The 20,472-nt window shown below is 38.4% G+C and overlaps 1 protein-coding gene across 1 annotated transcript in view; it reads right to left on the reverse strand.

Annotated features, from left to right (window-relative positions):
* LOC107291063 (CUB and sushi domain-containing protein 2-like) overlaps positions 1-20,472 on the reverse strand; it is a 239,071-nt gene that overhangs the window by 61,910 nt on the left and 156,689 nt on the right. Inside the window, exon 5 of the mRNA XM_015820017.1 lies at positions 17,348-17,555. Within this exon, the coding sequence (XP_015675503.1) occupies positions 17,348-17,555 (208 nt within the window). The remainder of the gene's footprint in view (positions 1-17,347; positions 17,556-20,472) is intronic.

Genomic DNA, 20,472 nt, shown 5'->3' on the forward strand with positions numbered 1-20,472 from the left:
TTAAAAAAGAAGGATCATTCATCATCCTAATAATTTATTGGAAGATACGTTAAACGCATTTCTTTAAAAAGCCGCAACCCTTACAGAAATGAATGGCTATTTTTCTTCCTGGCGTTTTGGGATTTTTTTGCACAGAGAAGGCTTCATGTGGACCAACTTTTAACCAAGGTGACTAATTATGCTGGACCAAAATAGAGCTTGGTTGTTTGTGACTTGGCACATTCTGCAGATTAGCCATTATGTGCACAGTTGATTAAATGAACCATGGTTCAATAAGTGGCCTAGAAAAACAGGTGAACTTTGCTATTCTCTCTGAAATGACGGTATCACTGACAACAAAAGCATCAAAGTACGGTATGCTAACTGTAGACACTGCCTTTTAGAAAAACAAATGAGTGAAAGAAGGAGGACAGAGAAGAAAATGAAGGCAAAGGAAGAATATAATTATTCAGATATGTCAAGGCTTTATGGTAATGTTTGATCTCCCAGGAAAACAACTTATCTTTAATCTCAGTTTGCAACCTGGGACCTAGTTTTCAATTTTACAATTTTCTACTGTTGTTTTTGCAACTGAATATCCATATGAAGTAAAAAGGCCGAGGAAATCAGATGCATTATACAGGTTCTCCCTAATACAGGTTGTCCATATTATATGTAGCAGTTCTGTTCTAGTCCAACAATTACAAATAAGGAAACCATGGGTAATAAAACCTTGAGAAAAAGTATTGTGGCATGTGCAAAAACCTGCCTACCATTTTACTCTCATACATAGACCTGTGCGCACACACATACACATTCCAAAAGATCTACTCCAAACATAATCATAAGGCAAAAAGGCAGGGATCTGGGAAAATCTATATAGCAGATTGCAAGATCTGGTCAGTATTTAGCCAGCCCAGGTACATAAAGCAAGGATAAAGCAAGGGCCACATGTGTGTGTATGTGTTTGTGTGTGTGTATTATTATCCTTGGTTTTATCAATAATATATACATGGATTTTATATATATGTATCCATATATATATTATTGATAAAGCCAAGGATAATGGGACCACAGATAGCAAGGGCCATTTTGAAATTATTATTTTTTTTTATCAAATTGAATAAGAACCACTAAAGAAAGAATGGAAAAAGATAAACCTTTATCCAGGACTAACTGAACCGATGTCAACGCTGCTAACATCGGATGTTCTTGCTTTGACAACAGATGGAAATGCAGCCATTTTTCTCTATTGCTTTTAGAGTTCGTTGATGCTGGGAGGGGGAATGTGGATGAGAGTCCAGCTAGTCATAACAATAATAACTCAGCCATGGGAACCCAAGGTCATTGGGCCCAGAGTTGATAGAGTTTTGGTGGACTGGAGAGCTGGGGAGAAAGCCCGTGCTTCAAGCTAATTGGGGAATGTGATTTATGACTGTTTTTTTATTTGGGTAAGGAATTGTGCTTTGTTACTTTGTATCCAGGGAGGGGAATTTAGTTTTTGGTTTCAACTATGTAGTGCCGATACTTTGTTTCTCGACTAAAAGATTCTTTAAAGTAAACAATGCCTCGAAGTTCTTTTGAAGAGTTTCATCTGTCGGAACCATGACAGCAGATCATGGAATTGGCCTGTGCTTTTGGCTGAAAGGAAATAACAACCCAGCTATCTAATTCTTCCTTGAAAATTATAGTTGCATGAATTAACCACAGAATGAACTAAAAATTTGTTAGAAGCAATTTTGCCAATTACATCTGAAAGTATTACATACATTATGTACATATCATCACTGTGTTATAATGTGGCAGGACAAAATTACAGTCACCACCTCTTCAAACACACTTCACTTTCCTTCCCCTCTCCTCTTTCTTGGGTTCCAATGGGAATCTTAATTTTGCTCCCCCAAATCCAGGACTCACATTTTATCTCAACACCCCCATGAAAGCCTACTCATTCTCACATATACTGCATTTATGCCTGACCAACTGAAGACCAATCTTCTAAGCAACAACCACAGCAAAAACAACCTTGCCAAAGAGTTATACAGCCATTTTTAATATCTAGAATGAAGCTTAGATATGCTAGTCAAAATATTTCTCCTCCTTTTATATTCTGTCTCTTTTATTTAATAAAAACTAAAATAAACATACATCTGGCATAGTTTTTAAGGTCATAGTGTTCTACTTCAGCTTCATGATATTCATGTTTAGTACACACAGTGAAGACGTTTCCTTGATGTCCTAAATAGATTTTTTACTTTCACTTCTCTGATGCTGCTGGGTCTGGTAAATGTGGGACAACAGCTTTAATCTTCCACACTTTTCAAAGGAGGATCAAGTTTTCAGCTTTTCCTTGCACGATCCAGCTTTTACTGTATTGAAAGCAGACTGTGTTTGCAGTAGCCAAGGACTAGGACTTATACAATTGCTCTACATAAACAACTGTACCTGGAACATTTATAGAAGCTGTGTGGTAATATATTCTGATTGTAAGCAATAACAGTATTTCTCTGATGTGATGAAATAGATGAAATGCCCACAAATAGAATTATCTGAGATTAAATGCAGGCATTCACCTTGACATTATCATAAACACCCTTGCAGCTTACATACCCCCTCAATTTGTGATGCACATAAAACCCAGGAAAAAAAAATGAAAGAAATAGTGCAAAACATTGACTTCAATAGATTACACATATTCTTTTATGCACAGGTTGGTTCTTCTCTATTTGCATTCATCTTTACAAAAGGCTGCAATCCGGTAGAATGTTAATAAATTGGTAGCATGATAATAAACAGACAGTTTAAGTTTCTTAAGAAAACAAAATAACAGTTACTTTCCAAGTGTGAGATTCAGTTACTTTTCTTGAGAGCTCCTGTTCATATTTGGGAAAGATTCTTGAGGCATCAAGTAAACCTAAAATAATTCTAAATAAGCCACCATGGTCCAAGAATCCACTTTGGCACTTTAGTTCAAAGTAGAGAATACAGAATGGAACTGTCTGACCAGCCCACATACCTGTACATCATCAAGTTGGGGAAAATTGCAATAGGTAGATGGTTATCTGTACCATTAACTTTTTAGGAAAATTGCTATTTAGGAAAATTGAGATTGTCTATGTGTGGGGATTTATCAAGGGAACTTTTCAGAAAGTTCACAAACTAACAATACAATGCTAGCCATGCATAATGGATCTCAGAACTCATTGATAGCTTATAATTAAACACTGACAAATCAGTGACCACTAGTTTAGCAGTTGGCTTTAAAAAGTTGATTTAGGACTTCCGGTTTGCCATCGCAGCTGCTGGGGCTGCTGGAAAGCGAGCTCCGTCTTCCACGTTTGGTTTTGTTCCACTGGGGGACCCTGGAAAGGGTTGAGAGTCGCCCTGTAGAGGCAACAAGTAAGGAGGGGACCCCCGCTTGATCGAGGAAGGGCAGCAGCCCTTTCGCTCGATCCGGGGCAGCAAACCGGCAGAGGAAAGACCGGCCATAGCAATATGACTCGTCATTACACGTCACAGTCCAGTGAGTGAAATCACTCAAGGACAAAAGTTGTTCCTAATTTACAGATACTTGTTAAATTTCAGAAGACTGGCGAGAAGGAAAACACAAACCCATCAAATAGGGTGAAATAAATAGTAACAACTGACAGGGTCCAACTATTTCCCAACAAGATAATTTAAATATATTTTTCCATTACATGTGTGGAAACAAGACGGTAACTAGGATAAGGTGTCCCTTTAATTTCATTTCATCTGACATAAAGCTTGGCCATCAACATGTTTAATTATATATTTGCCACATATTCCATTTCCAAATCTTCTGGAATTATTCTGTTCTTCTTTCTCATCCACACAAAATAAATTATTTCAGTGAGGAAAAATTAAAAAAAAAAAGATACTTGTCTCAGTCTTATTAGGACACCTTTAAAACCCCTCTTTTCCCTCCTTTTCTTCAGATGGCCATTTGATTTTTTTTTTAAATGTGATTAATTAAATGAAGAAAACATTAGATTCTAAAGAAACCCTGAACTTACTCAGTTGATTACCAAGATGACACTGAATTCTGAGAAGCCAAGACTCCCTACTGTATGGATCAATTATCTGTAGTATGTCTCTACTGCTGTTCTCCTTGTACTCTTTTATAGGGATTCCTCTATACCAGTGATGGCAAACCTTTTAAAGACTGAGTGCCCAAATTGCAACCCAAAACCCACTTATATATTGTCGGGTGCCAAGTGGGCGTGGCCCATTGGCTGGGTGTGGCCCATTGGCTGGGCATGGCTGCGATGGTAATGGCAGACTGGGTGGGACTAAAAAGTTCAATCAATTCCAACTTTTTGAGATCTTTTTTTTTCCTGCGAAAAGTTGAAATTGATTGATTGATTGAACCTTTTTTTTTTGCACATGGCGGCGGAGGCCTAAAGTGAAAAGGTTTTATAAAATCCAGCTGAAGGCCTAGGACTGGGGTGACGGCATGCATGCCCATAGAGAGGGCTCTGCGTGCCACCTGTGGCACGCGTGCCATAGGTTCGCCACCACGGCTATATACTATAAAGATAAGAGAAAGGGAGTCTGTAGTGGAAGGACATCCTATTAAATAAGAGTGCAAATATTTCCCCAGACTACAATCTGAACCTGCCCCAAAAGTAAATGTAGTTAAACAAAATTATTATGTTTACTCTCAAGTCTTGCATCAAATCATTATCATTTTGCCTCATATGAGACACTGTTTTGGGGAGGTGCACCTAAGTTCTGTGTGATTAATCATCTAAATAAATTCAGACATTGTGAAAAGCAGGCTTATAAGAGGAAAGCTGTCACTTCTAGGCAGAGGTGATCTCAGAAACTCTTATTTCAAAACACCCAGTGCTGGTACTAATATAACTGAGAGCTCAAATCAATCTATAATGAAACATGTATGCGCCAGCAGCAAATTTACAGTTCATAAAAACAACAACAAAAAATCCTTGCTGCTAGCAGGTATATTAAGAAAAGGTCAGACAAGTTGGGCACAGCAGCAAATGAAAGGATCAATAATGGGCCTCTGAAAATTGGGCTGGACAATTGATGGCCTGTCTCTATACCTTTGGTCTGAACACACCATGAAATGGAATGGCCCTTTCTCTCTGCCCTTCCTTCATCTCTCCCTCCCCTTCCAAGCAATTGGTCTGCCATTGTTCATTCCAATTTAGCAGCATCCCCAGTTCTGATTGGCTATTAAGCCTAGCATGCCCCTCCCACTCATCAGTTGGTCACTGTTCTGTATATCTATTTCATCCTCAGCTGACTATGTTCTCAGCTAGTCAGCAGCTTCCTTTGTTCCCTTCCACAATGTCGCATAAAGACAACAGAGTAAAGTTTTCTGGTAACCATGTGTTCCCCACATTCTCTGCATTATTATTATTATTATTATTATTATTATTATTATTATTATTATTATTATTATTATTATTATTACTACTACTACTACTACTACTACTACTACTACTACTACTACTACTACTACTACTACTACTACTACTATGTTGGCTCTTGAGGGAAACAGTTCCATTGAGATTAATAAAATTCTGCTGCCAGGGCAACTTAATATAGACTGTGGAGTCATTGGTGTTCTCTGAGCTTGTTTGTTTTCTTGCAGACATTTAATTACCAATCTAGGTAACATAATCAGTGCTAGAAGAGAGTGGGGTTTGCACTCATTTTATATACTAGTGGCTTGCCTTGTCAATCTAGGTGGGAATGGTCCTGGTTGTTCCTTGATTAGGCTGTTGTTTACTATTAGTTTGTTTATCTGTTGGTGGTTCCCTTGATTGGTGTATTCTTTATTTTGTTGGTCTACTGTTAATCTTGGTGTTAATCTCTGCTCATCTGGGTGCTGGTTACTGGTAGAAGGTGTTTTGGTCTTTTTGTTTCCTTTTTGGCTTTTTGATTGCCACTTTTGAATGGTATTTAAATGCTGTTTACCTCTATGTGCCTGTCAGTGGCTGATTTCTCTGAGTATCAGGCTTCCAGGAATTCTCTAGCATTGTTAGACTTGGCTTGGTTTGGATGCTTATAGTTTCTCCGTTGAAACTGTGGTTGAGTTTGTCCATACATTGTGAAATTAAGGAATTTTCATCATGTGTTCTGGGCTGACTTCATGAACACCAACTAATTTGGTAATAAAAGGTCTGCAAGAAAACAACCAAGATCAGAGAGCACCAAGGACCACACAATTGAACCATGAGCTACAAATATTCTCTTCCATTAATATAGACTTCAAGATGCATATTGGTTCCTCTCAGTCCAAATGGCTTCTCTTCTTCTGCCTGCCCCCCCTTTTCCCCCCATGACATATTACAAAAAATAATACTATTGTGTTCTGTCTCTCTGATTCTGCTCTCTGTTAGATTCCTTCCACCAGAATTATGATTTCTTCACTGCTGCCTGAATCTCCATCCCTCACTGTGGCATTATTTCTTTGGAAATTTAACAGGTTTGTGCAGGTTCATTCCATTTCCAGTGGGAAATAATGAAAGAGTTTATTCTGTAAACCAATTGATTGACTAATGAGGAAAAAAAATATATCTCCACCCCTTTATTTGCTTTTGAGCCTGTGCTTCTGCATGCTTTTCTCTTCTCCCCATCCCTCCTAGCAACTGGGCTCTTGCTAAGGCTAAGAAACAAAAGAAAACAAACCAGACAAAAGATTGGGGAGAAGACTGCTGTAACGATAGAAGAAAAATATCTTTGTGCATTTGGGTGTTTCTTGCTCTGTTTCTTGGAGGAAGGAAACAATGAAGCTTCTCACCTTATTACAACTGGTTTTGAAAAAAGACAACAATCTGATTTACCAGAAACATATTGTATCTTCTGCCTTTATTATTTTTTACAAGGCAGCAAACATATCCAACACACCTTCCTCCTCCTATTTGCCCCACAACAACAACCTTGTTAGATGAGTTAGGCCGAAAGAACTAGTTCAAGTTCAGCCAGCTTGCTTTCAGGGCTAAGGCATACATCCATAGTCTCCTGCTTTCTAACCTGATGCCTTAACCACTAGGCCAAACTGGTTCTAGAAACATCGTTAACCCTTTCATTAAACTTTCCTTTCTACCCATTCCTAAGGAGCACAGTGGCTAGAACAGACTTCCGGAAGCGGTATGTATTCACTCGGTTCTCCGAACTCAACAAAATTTAGCTACTGGTTCTGCTGAACTGGTGCGAACCAGCTGAATCCCACCACTGTACAAAGTTTAGCCAACCTTTCTGCCCAGTTGCTTCTGGAAAGTTAGGCCAGGCTTAGGAGTTGTGTGCAAAATAGAGCATTCCACTGTACTTTTCTACCAGCTGCTTTAGGTATTCCAGGTATGAATCCTTTCAAATTATTATTGAACTATTTCAGGACAGGAGCCTCCAGACTAAGAATTGTATTGGAATGTTCTGGATATGGAAAAAAGGAACATTTTGGGACCAGGCCAGTAAATTTTGTGCAACCCTAGTCTTAAGTAATTTCCAACACATTGATTGTAATGGGAATTGTCCCCCCCCCCCCAGTCTTATGGTTTCTGCATAATCTGAGACAATCTAAAGGGATCTCAAATTTGCCCATCGTGGTAATTTAGGACCAACCTCTGACTTCACTGAGGATTGCAATAGCAGAGCTGCTAAAATCCAAACAATGAAAGCGAAAATATACAAAAGACTTTGAATCTGGCTGTCATCTAAATGGTCTTTTTTTTTTATTTTTGCAACTTAAGATTGACAGATAGAACAGTGGAATCAGTGTTCAATGGAACACTTGCCTCCAGAAGTTGTAATGTCCAACACTGGAAGTTTCTAAGAAGACACTGGACAACCATTTGTCTAAAATGGTATAGGGCAGTGATTCTCAACCTTTTTAATGCCGCGACCCCAACCGGTTGTAAGTCGAGGACTAAACCGGTCATAAGTCGAGGACTAAACCGGTCGTAAGTCGAGGACTACCCAACCGGTCGTAAGTCGAGGACTTTCCCTGCCCGGGAGCGCCACACATGCGTGGTTCCGCCCCCTGCGCCGGCTGAGGCGTAGCTGGCAAGCGGCAGAGACGGAGCAGGCCGACCACCAGCTGGCCCAGCCCAAGGGAGGTAAGGCACCCGCCGGAAAAGGGGAAAAAAATGGCAGACAGCCTTGCTTGGTGACCCCCGTGAAATGGTCGATCGATCCCAAATGGGGTCGCGACCCATAGGTTGAGAAACGCTGGTATAGGGTGTCCTGCCTGAGCAGGGGAATGGACTAGAAGACCTCCAAGGTCCCTTAAAACTCTTATTATTCTGTTAAGATGCCCACTTTGCCTTCATATCGCCACCTGCATAAACATTCGCAGGAACTGGATTTAACTCAGAAATGTTATTTGAAGGGCAGTTGTTAAATATCCAGCCAAGCTTTCTTCTCTGGTTTTGTTCTGTTGGGGAAAAAAGAAGTTGGTATGCAAACTATACTGCTTTTCCTTTGCTTTTAACCTGTTATTTTCAATAAAATGCACGCGGTACTTAAAGGAAAGACCTGACAATGGTAGGGGATTAACATTCTTTGAGCAAACCAAGGTCTCTGCCAGATCATAATTCTTCCCTGCAAAAGAAGAGATTGTAAAAATAGCACAGCCAGGGCTGTGGAAGAAGAAATAATAGACTATTTCAGAGAAATAGTCACCAGCTTTAGCATCTAATTGTGTTCTTTTATTTAAAGATATAGAATGTGTATAAAATGTGAATGTGCTTCTTCAAAGTAATAAAATTATATTTGATATTGAAACACAGAATTAGAATATACTGTATATTGTGAGTCAATTTCGGGGCAATGGGATGCAGTTGAAAGAGATTTCCTAGATCTTGGATTTAACAAAGGTTCTTATAGCTGATTCAAACAAGGTCATTTAAAGAGGCTAGGACAGTGGTGGCGAACATATGGCACGTGTGCCAGAGGCGGCACTCTGTGGGCACGTATGCGGTCGCCCCAGCCCCGCCTCCCCCGTGGCCCCCACCTCACCAGCAGCCCCCCCGGAGGATAGTCACCCCCGAGTGCGGCCCATGCGGAGCAGCGCACCCAAAAACATAGCAGCCGGACAGCAGCGGGGACAAGACTCCGCTCTCATACCCCATCACGCACAGTTGATTCTGTGGGGCGCAGGCAGAGGGTGTGGCTGCCATGGCAATGCTGGACCGCCTGGGCAATCTGTGGCGGGCTGTGGAGGTGGTGGGTGGCCCTGCAGGCAGGCGGCGGGGAGTGGGATAGGGCGGGTTGGGGGCAAGGTGGGAGTGGAGCGGGCAAGGTGGGGGCAGGGCCTGTTTTGGGGCACTCAGTCTCTAAAAGTTTTGCCATCACTGATCTATTGCAACAGTTGCAATGATTAGAAGAAGTATTGTGATGACAACTCTCTCCTTTGAAGATCTTCACAGGCCTATTAGAAACCATCTGCCATCTATTCTCAGATTCCAGAAGCTAAGCCTGTAAAGTTTGGCGCAACAAACACAGCAAAGATTCTGATACTCTCCAAATATGGTGATAAAGATTGGGCTTGGCTAAAAGCTATGGAAATTATCAGCTAGCATACCTGAACAGATCAGGTTACAGAAAACTGATTTATACTGAAACAGACTGGTTAATCCTGAAGATGATTCCAGACCCGTGATTTTTTTTCTTTTCATTCCCCAAAATATAATTAGGAAAGTGACCAAAGCAGCCAAGCTAAATATAAACCCTATTCAATATGAACAGGAATAGAACTTCAGGTTAAGAAAGAGAGAAGGAAGAAGAAAGAAGTAATGGCATATATTATTTGAGGCTATTTATGGATCTGATTGTCTATATCAGGGGTCCTCAACCTTGGCAACTTTAAGACTTGTGGACTTCAACTCCCAGAATTCCTCAGCCAGCTTTGGGAGTTGAAGTCCACAAGTCTTAAAGTTGCCAAGGTTGAGGACCCCTGGTCTATGTGGAAACAAAACTCTTTATAGGAAGGAAGGAAGGAAGGAAGGAAGGAAGGAAGGAAGGAAGGAAGGAAGGAAGGAAGGAAGGAAGGAAGGAAGGAATATTTGTGGAGGGAATTAAATTTACCACAAGAAAGTTTTTTCTCAGTAAAGCTCAAGCAGGGCTGTATTTTAGCAAACAGCTGCTAATTATAAAGCTTAGCAATATAAGAAGCTCTTGCAGAAGATTAAAAATATCTTGGAGACTAATTGTGGCCTCCCACTTAAAGGATTAACTGTGTTTTTGGAGACCAATAAATAATGGCCTCGGAGATATTAGCCGTAGATTCTCTTCTACCAGACTGCAATCCTAGGAGCAGAATAAAGTCACATTTTGATATAGAGGATATTCCAAATTTGACTCCAATAACCTCTTTTGTAACTATCCAGTTAGTGACACATTTGAAACCAGAAAAAGATCCTTGTGGAGATTTTATCTCATTGGAATAAATGTAGTGTTCACAGGTACTGTATGTTTGTTTTCTTTAGCATTTTAGCATTTTTGGGGGGAGTTCATTGATCAATTAATAAAAAGGAAGAAAACAATAACAGGTTTTTACAGAATGCCTATGTATGCACCAAGTACACTTTGGCAAAACATTTCTTCATTTTTTTTCTTTTCCTTTTTTTCCCAAGGGGGGGGAAGCACTGATCTAATAAAAAAATGCTTATTGTGTTATTTTGGTTCCTCCAGGAAGGACACAGACACTGCAATAATACCAGAACTATTGATCCAATCTGATTGATATCACACAATCAGACATATTTTTGAATCTGTTGTCCAAGATGGAAGAATTTTAAAATAGGCACACGTAAACCCCTTTTTTCTGGTTTATTATAACAGTACAGTACAGTGTCCCTAAAGCTATTTGGTGTATTGCAATTAGATACCATATTTATTTAATTTTCAATATAAAAATCAAATTATATGCTGATTAAGGATTTTCTTAGCTTTAGCATCCCAGGTTGTATCACAGTCTCTAAATCACATAGTTTTTCCTTCATTGTTTTGCCCCAAAGTTATATTGGAAAATCAAAGAACTACCTGTATATGGAAAAAAAAGTATACTAATAAATTGAGCCACACTTTCTTTAAAAAAAAATCCAGATCTAGGGCTTTATCTTGTTTTTATATGATCCTGTTTTCATTTGTGAAGCTGTATTCATGTCCAGCTAAAATATTCTTAGAAATATAAACAATGGCCTTTCTAATAGTTTAACATTGTTGTGTGTTCCATTGTGTGTATATAAAGGCACACAGTAGTTGAGCCATAACTCACACCTGAAATAGCTTTAAAGCCAAAGCCATAAAAGAATGGGCGATATACTCCTCTGGACAGAATCAGTAATATATGTTGTTGTGCCTCCAGGAGCCTCTCACAGCAAAAATGTCTCCCAGCTATTTGCAGGTTTTAATTCATTTAATTTAGTGTTGACTGATTGGTTACTGTGGATTTTTTTTTCCCTTTCGGTAACCTCTATTGTTTTTATTTTGTGATAATTAATCTGTTGTCCTTAAGGCTTACTTTAAATGGGATATTAGGGGGGAAAAAACCCTATTTGTATCAGCAGTACATGAAAGTATTGATATATGCTTGTTAACCAGTTGGAGAAAGTAGAAGACAAGACACAGAGGGGAGAGTGGTCAAATTAAGTCAAGACATAACTGGAGGGGGGGGAAAGCAATTAATCCCTTTAAAAGGTAGAACTGCGTTAGGCGAACCCATCTGGGGTTCTATGTGTACTTATTGTCTTTGAATACAATAAGTAGAAATATCCAATAACTGGATTTATCCAGAGTGCATCCCTGGGAATTGTGTCAAGTCAAAAGCACATCTTTGTGTATTTATGGAAAAATAATTTATCGCTTAGAAAATTCATCACATCGAAATTAAACAGAGGAGGAAGAGATTATAATTTAACATACTTCAGGAAATCACGGTCTTAAAAAGTAGTGAGAAAGTCACCAGAGACAGAAAGAAATGCATAGCAGAGAGTGGCAGCTTTTGTTCCCAGTATGCCCTGGGAAGGAGATCAATGGAACAGACTGGAGCAACCCATGCCCCTTGACAGCCACAGTTTTCATTTCATCAAGAGAAGTGAAGCCTGAAAAATGGGAAGCTCAAACCTGCCAGAACGTCCGAACTGAGCCAGCTCACATGAAAGTCACTGCGCCATAAAATATGAGTGTATGCTAATAAAATCCATATCTTAATGAAAATAATAAATAAATACATAAACTTGACATCTAACTTTTGCATGAGCCTTGGAAACATTATACAATTTGGGGCACGTTCAATGGCAGGTGCCACAATTTAATAAAGGTAAAGGTTTCCTTGTCCAGTTGTGTCCGACTCTAGACAAGAAGCAACGGGTGGAAACTAACCAAAGAGAGAAGCAACCTAGAACTAAGGAGAAACTTCCTGACAGTTAGAACAATTAACCAGTGGAACAACCTGCCTCCAGAAGTGGTGAATGCTCCAACACTGGAAGTTTTTAAGAAGAAACTGGACAGCCATTTGTCCGAAATGGTATAGGGTTTCCTGCCTGAGCAGGGGATTGGACTAGATGACCTCCAAGGTCCCTTCCAACTTTATCATCATCATCATCATCATCATCATCATCATCATCATCATCATCATCATCATTATTATTATTATTATTATTATGCAAATGACAGAGATAACCTTTATTGTTATTTTTTTTTTCCTGTGGGTATAACGGCACACATTAAAAAAGAAATCTAGTTGCTTGCTCTCAAGTGTGCACATACATAACACACATTTAAAACGTACTATACACAACATAAGTATAGACCTACACCCTTGCATATAAGTAACATGTAAATATTAATCACTGTCCATCTTTGAATACATAACGGAAGGAGGTAGCTTTAGAGTTCACAAGTTTAATACTGTATGGGGACAAAACTGTGACTGAATCTGGATATAGTACTCATCTCTGTTTCTTGACTGTTGTCCGAAAACATTTTCCATGGTCATGTGGCTAGCATGGCTATATGCAAGGGCACATGGAAGGCTGTTACCTTCCCACTGAAGGGGTACTTATTAACCTACTTGCATTTGCAATGCTTTTGAAATGCTAGGTGGACACGAGCTGGGGCAGGAAGGGAAGCTTACCCCATTTGCACAGTGCTTGGCTCTCAAACTTGGGCTGTCAGCTTCCCAGTTTAATAGAGTTAATAGGGTTGCGATAATTCGGACTGCGTTTTCCCCCTAACATGTTGTCAAGCAAGTATGACATTATCTACATAAGCATGTCTTTTATTCTGATGGTAACAAATCCATAATAAATGTATCACATTTTAATTTAACACTTCGCAGCAATGTCTCTTCTTGGATCAATGTTGGCATCCTTCCCACTTCCGGAGATGGCGTCAAGCATAAAAATAACTTTTCCTCACCCAGTTAATAGTTGGTTAACCTCTGGTGGGTGAAAGTCACTTACAGGTGACATAATGGGGAAACAAAACTTGATTGGAAAAGAGGGCTTCCTGCTTTTTCAGGCCATCAATACAAACATATTATTTGTACAGCTGCATTTTATCTACCGCTGTGAGCGGTATGCCCATATCAATATCTGTCATGCTTAAAACTGAAAATCCAAGGATCTGTGTGCTTTCATGCTAGATCAGACTTCCTTAAACTGACACATTTCAGATGTACTGAAGCTGCAACTCTCAGAATTTCCAACCCTTGGAAATGAGCTTGGGGCAGAGTGGGTTGGAGTTCTTGAATATAGAGGTTTTTTAGGTCTTTGAATAATCCTGGCTCCTGCTGGTATGGAAGGCCTATAAAGGTTTTGGAAATCCAGAATGATTTCTGTGTAATAACAGAATATAGCAGGTATGCACAAAGCCTTCTAAAGAGATGCTGCACAAAGCACGTTGGCATGAATGAAGCACCTCTTCCCAAAGCATTATAGTAGCTGTGCTCCTTACAAGTCTCCTGTTGATGCTTTGAAAATTGTCTGCAGCTGTCTCCATGTGTGTGAGCATAGCCACTTCACATTCTAGCAGATCCAATGGAAATTATATTCAGGCACAGGCACGAGAAGATGACCAGGACAGAATCTAAAGCAGATGGGCATCCTGACCATGTTCATATAATATTTTTTTGGCTAGGTCATGTTGTTGTTGTTAGTTGCGAAGTCATGTCCGACCCATCGTGACCCCATGGACAACGTTCCTCCAGGCCTTCCTGTCCTCTACCATCTTCTGGAGTCCATTTAAGCTCCCTCCTACTGCTTCAGTGACTCCATCCAGCCACCCCATTCTCTGTCGTCCCCATCTTCTCTTGCCCTCAGTCTTTCCCAGCCTTAGGCTCTTCTCCAGTGAGTCCTTCCTTCTCATTAGGTGGCCAAAGGACTTGAGTTTCAACTTCAGGATCTGGCCTTCTAAAGAGCAGTCGGGGTTGATCTCCTCTAGGACTGACCGGTTTGATCGCCTTGCAGTCCAGGGGACTCGCAGGAGTCTTCTCCAGCACCATAAATCCATAAACTGAATTAATGGAGAAATTGCTTCATTCCAAACTTTATTCCAAATTTTTAGTCCCTTAGTGTGTTGTGCATATTAAGTCCATTTGTCAAGTTTAGGCCCAAATGTGCGAATTAGAAAAATCCTGAATTTCAACTTTTCTAAAGTCCATCTCTTCTCAAAATAGCTATCTATGTTTCAGCATGGCAGTCAAAAACACAGTGCTCTGGAAATAAATCACATCCATAATACAAATCAGTTCTTGTTCTATCAGTTCTGTCTGAATTGATGAGTTCTAGGAGATAATGCAAACATTCTGAGAAACATCTGAATGTTCTGTCCTTGGTTTTAGAAGTCTCTAGTTCAGCTTTGTCTGGTTGCTTTTGATAAAATCACTTTCACAATCATTGTGGCATTCTATACCGAACACATCAAACAACACTGAAAGCAAACATATAAACTAAATTGGGTCAAAATCTGGCTGGCAATTTTTCAGAAAGGAAGCACGGTGAGAATCAACAAGAAAAGCAGAAACCTGAACAACTGGACATGTTCTCCTGAAACAGAGGTTTCTGCTTTTCTAGTTGATTCTCACCATGCTTCCTTTGGGAGATGCTTTTCAGATTATTTCATTGTTATATATCTTTCTGTGTGGATACTAATGTCTTTTCATGACGTGGAAAGCCTCTAACATTTTCCCTTGATTTTAAGAAATTGTGGGAATCCAGGTAGGCTGCAAGTGTTGGAGTGATATTTATACTATATAAAAGAGGGGATTCGTTCACACTGCTTGGCGAGCTGGTAACTAGGTAAATGTAAATTCAATATGTGCCATCCATTAGAATTTCACTGAAATTGTCTTTGGGAAAAAATTTCAAAAGCAACTCCTATGCATTAAATTTCTACTGAGCAGAGAAAGAAAAACATAGATAATATTTTCAAGGTGGAACTAACACATGGCCAAGAGAGTAGAAACACACCATCCAAGAATTACAATTTAAGCAGCATTATTAGTTTCATTCTGCCTTTGGAAGCTGGGCAAGCTGAGGGCACCTATACCCCAAACATGAAATATGTTTTTTTCACTGCTGAGAATGTTTTGTCACAGAAAAGCAATGAACGTGTAATTAGAGAAAGAGATTGATTTATGCTATACTAAGCAGATGGAGCCTAGGTCATTTTAAGATTCCCTGCATGAATGGCTATGCCTTTTTGATTCTAGGTATTTCTCAGCAACAGTGAGTTATAACAGGGTAATCAAAGAGAGAAAGAGAAAGAGAGAAAGAGATGAAAAGATGACAAAGTGCTAACCACACCACCTGCATAGATAATTTTGCATTTGGTGAACTTGCATTCCATCTTCAACAGAGGTTCCTACAATGGCAGAAGTCTAAATAGAAGGCTTGATAAAGAGTCTAGGGTGTGGGAAAGGTCTGGCCAAAATAATTGATTAAAGGGATCACATCATTATTCTCACTGCCCATTTTACTTCTCTCTCTCTCTCTAAATTCACACATTACATTAAACCATGATATGATTTGAGTAGTGAGGGGATTTTACTTAATTATGGGCGAACTAAGTCACTATTCTTTGCAAGTATGATAGATGGATGAATGTGATCCCAGACAATTATGGCTTACATAACAATCTGGAATTAACCGTTGGATATTAAGCAACCAACTTATATTATGCAGCATGCTAAATACAAGGAGGATGGTTTCTAATGTTTACACAAAAGGAAATTGAAAATTGGTTGGAGTACAAAGAAAGGGGGAATCAGATATTTAGCTTTATTATCTAGGGGTGTTTTTCTTTTTTTCTTTTTTAACATTTATAAATAATAATATAGTGGAGATTTTGACATCAAGCTCAAAAATGTATAATTCTTATAACTTGTGCTCTGCTTGGAAACTTTTAACACTCAAAATAAGGTTAGTAATTGTATAATTTCAGTAATTATTTGTCCATTGATATCTTTTTTAAAACACATTTCTGCCTTAAATAAAAATTTAAAAAAACTCAACCAACCAACAAAAACCAAAATGGAATTAAGAAAACCAGAACATACTGTGGAACTAAGATAAATTCATTACAGACCCCGCTGCTCTTTTTATCTTACTTCCCTGAATCAGGGATTAGAATTGTCTCGTGTGAGTTTTCCTTCAAAAGTTCATTTACATTACTTTATGTTTTAATAACACAATTCTCCCAACAATATCAAATCAATACAAACCACTGAGCTAGAAATGTTTCATGACTTCACCATTGTTGATACATCTTATTTTGAAATAGAAAAAGACCACCTATGGGTTCTCTTTAACATGAAGGCAGTACTGGTGCCTTTCAAGTAACACCATTAAAACAAAATGGAGGCAAAGGGCCATAGCCAGAACAGTAACAATAAGAATTTATTAAATGTGTATGCCACTTTCAGAGACACTGAAATAGTCAAAACAGTTGATTTGCTCAATGGCAGTGGAATTCAGCTCCAAAAAGTTCACTACAGCACTCATTAAAAAAAAATAGAAATTAATTTGATGATAGTCACCCCCCAAATTACAGACTTTTATATTCATGACAGTTTATTTTATTTCTTGCATGAATTAAAAATTGCAATACCTTCATTGTAGAATTTAGATAGATAGGTAGTTAGGTAGACAGACAAAACAGACAGGCAGATAGACAGATGGTGAAGAAAAAAATCCTGATTCTGGGATGAAGGGTGGCAATTTCATTGAATGTTAATTAAACATTTTAAAGATGTTATCGTTCCCTACTGTTCTTTATTTAGGCAGCTCTGATCAATTGCAAGCCAACACTGGCAAGATATAGTACCAAAGAGTACAAATGATCCATATTGATCTAGAAAAGCAAAGCAGTCACTTACCATAAAGAGGATCCCTCTGTTCCAGTGACCTCTAAAAAGTCATATTCATCCTCCAATTGGAAATCCGAGAAAACCAGAGCTATAGTGTCTCCCGGCTCTGCTAAAATCGTCCACGTGCAGTCAGCATTGTTGTTGTACTCCAAAGGATAATGAGGGGTTGAAATTATTCCACTCTGCCCTCGAAGTGTCCCACCACAGGCATCATCAGCTGAAAGCAAAACAAGAAAGGTTAGTTCAGCCAAGAGTAACAAATGTCAACCTGAACTCAAGGCTTCTGAGACAACATTCTCCTTGACCCAACTTGGTCAACATACAAAACATTTTCAAAGCCTTTCTGTCAAAACCATCATGAAAGTTAGTATACTGGAGCAATCTAAAAGAGGAAACATAACACAGAGGCCATTTCTTCTTGAGTCAAATGAGAAAACTTGGATTGAACGCACATGATGGTCTTTTCCATCATTCCATCATTCCAAAAATCCTTTTCCGTATCCCATATGATTCTAAACTGGCATGAGTCAAAATAAGATTGTGAGGAAGTTAGAGGTGAGTCAGTTGAATGCCTGTCTCAGGAAAGAGTGCTGACATGCTGAGAGATCTGGGGATAAATGCTTCCAAGAGACTGTCTAAAACTGAAATTGGGAAATTCCTATTCTAGCTTCCAAAGTTTCTATTTATTCCAAACTAGCTTAAATAGATGTTAATGACATTTATAGTGTTCTTGCTTCCTGAGTCTTGCCAACAATTTGGGGGGTGGCTGACTTTTTCCCCCTTCAAATTTCATAGTCCAGGAGATGTTTGGCTCAGAAGCAGCAAGCAACTATATTTGAATTGCGTTTTATTGTATTGCAATGTTATTTCACCGTAAACTATTTGGTGACATTGACTCAATTCCATTTGGTGGTATATAAACATAACAGACAAATAAGTTAAATAATATAGATACTATATAACTGGGACAGTTATATGTAACTATTGGTAAAAGCTTCTCATAGCTTCATTCAATTCATTTTTTTCTTTTCCTGGTTATTTTGAAATTTGTCCCCATTTCTGTTCCAAATGTTGTTCTGGGAAAAATAATGACCGTAATAGGACTGGAGGTGAGGGAGTAGTTGCCTGGGCAATTAGGGGCAGCATACCTAACTCACCCAATAAAGGTGACCAAAAATCCTTGACAATCTTGCCTCTGAACACAGTCAAATTTAGCTGATCATAAAACTTTGGCCCAACTCTAACCTGAACACAACAAATATGAATTTGGTTATGCCACAGTTATTCAATAAACATTTCAAATGAGAAACAATTTTTAACAATCCTTTCTATATAGAAGACTAGATAACCCATGACCCATTTGCTCATTGTTTCAGAGATATTTTCTTATCAGTTTCTCCATTGTGTTCAACAACGGCAATGCTCCTTCTGTGTTAAAGTTCACATCCTCAACAAATTTATTTTAATCATCAGCATTCCTAATATATACTGAACAACCAAGAGAGTGTCACTCCTTTTTTATCTTAAATCTCACTAGGGCTAACCACTTATTTCTGAATACATCCCGCAATGCATTTATATGCCTGCAAAACAGTGTCTTAATCAAACCTATTTACTTAAGTCACACTTTCTTTAAAACAACAGACAATAAACATTCTCACACTGATATGTTTCTCAATGACCTGCTGAAGAATAAAAGTCTGGTCAGCAGAACTGTTGTCCAACACTTTCTAAATTGTGCTAATGTCACCTCATCTATCCTTCTCATCAGAATTCAACCAAATACCTTTCCAGGAACACTTAAACAGATTAATTCCCCTATCATGTTTTGCATTTTCTTTGGCTATTTTTTTTCCTGTTCACATTAACAATATCAGTTTTCTTCCAATCATCAGATAACTACAGTCTTAATGCCAGTGTTAAACAAGTCCATAACATTTCCATGTGCAAGATACATCCATATTTACAATTTCCTAAGTCGCTACAATATTTTTATCCCATCTGACTTTCATGCCTAAGGTGGGACTAAAACTCACAGTCTTCTGGTTTCTAAGCCAGCATCTTCTCCATTACAGCAAACTGACTTTTTTAGATAGTTAAAACCATCTATACTTACAGCCTGACCATTTTTCAACCTTTTTGCAGCATTTTATTTTCATCATTTCCACTTTTTCATTTGTCACTATCATTCCTGTAAAGAGATCTAAAATATTCCTTCCAACAGTTTCTCATCCCAAATGACTCTGGTTTCTCTTCAGATCGTACACATCCTTTTACCAAATGATTTCATCATTTTTATTTTTAATACCATTCACCCTGCTGGAGATTCCTTCACTCTTTTTTCCTCACTTCTAAAACATGTTTTATATCTGTCAAAATTGCTCTGCACATTCTCTACCTTTTTTTCATTTTAATAATTTCTTCTTCGCTCTGAGTGCATTCTTCTCAACTATCTTCTTTAAGAACAAAACCTTTCATCCTTTTCCACAATTTTCTTATCCTCGAGGTATTTCACCCGATTATTTCATAAAACAACTTTTTTCATACTTTGCATTAGTATATCTTCATACTTTTCTGTGACATTCTGTGGCATAATTCTTCGCATTCTTTTCCAAGGAGTTTTCCCATTCTGTTTTCTTATTTCCACTTTCCATTTGCCCTCTGGGAGATTACTCTGTTTCTTAATTCTCTTTCCATAGAGGAACATTCTTTCTCTTCTTGTAGTTATTGTTCTTTTATTCTAATTCCTTTTCCTCACTTTCTTTTATTTCCTTCCCACTTCTTTTTCCATGATCCACTGTTGACACTAATCAACAATGGTCTACATTACCTCTCATCACCCTTTGATCCTTCACTCCTTTTTTACATTTGTAATTATAGTCAAATAAAGTCATCCTTTTGCCATGTATAAGATGAATATATTTGTGCTAAACCACGAACATTAAACAAACAGGATACTAACTAATCACCACATTCATTTATTATTGAATCTCCATTTTTAAAAATTATTTAATGACAACATCTTGAAGTTCAAATTGACTCTGAGCTTTGTAGAAGTTTGAATTCAGAAACATATAGGCATTATTTTTTTTATATTATAATAAGAGGAAAATCATCCCAGAAGTAAAATAAGA

This window comes from Protobothrops mucrosquamatus, unplaced genomic scaffold (genome assembly GCF_001527695.2).
Source record: "Protobothrops mucrosquamatus isolate PMUCROS unplaced genomic scaffold, P.Mucros_1.0 scaffold1043, whole genome shotgun sequence".
Lineage (NCBI taxonomy): Eukaryota > Metazoa > Chordata > Lepidosauria > Squamata > Viperidae > Protobothrops > Protobothrops mucrosquamatus.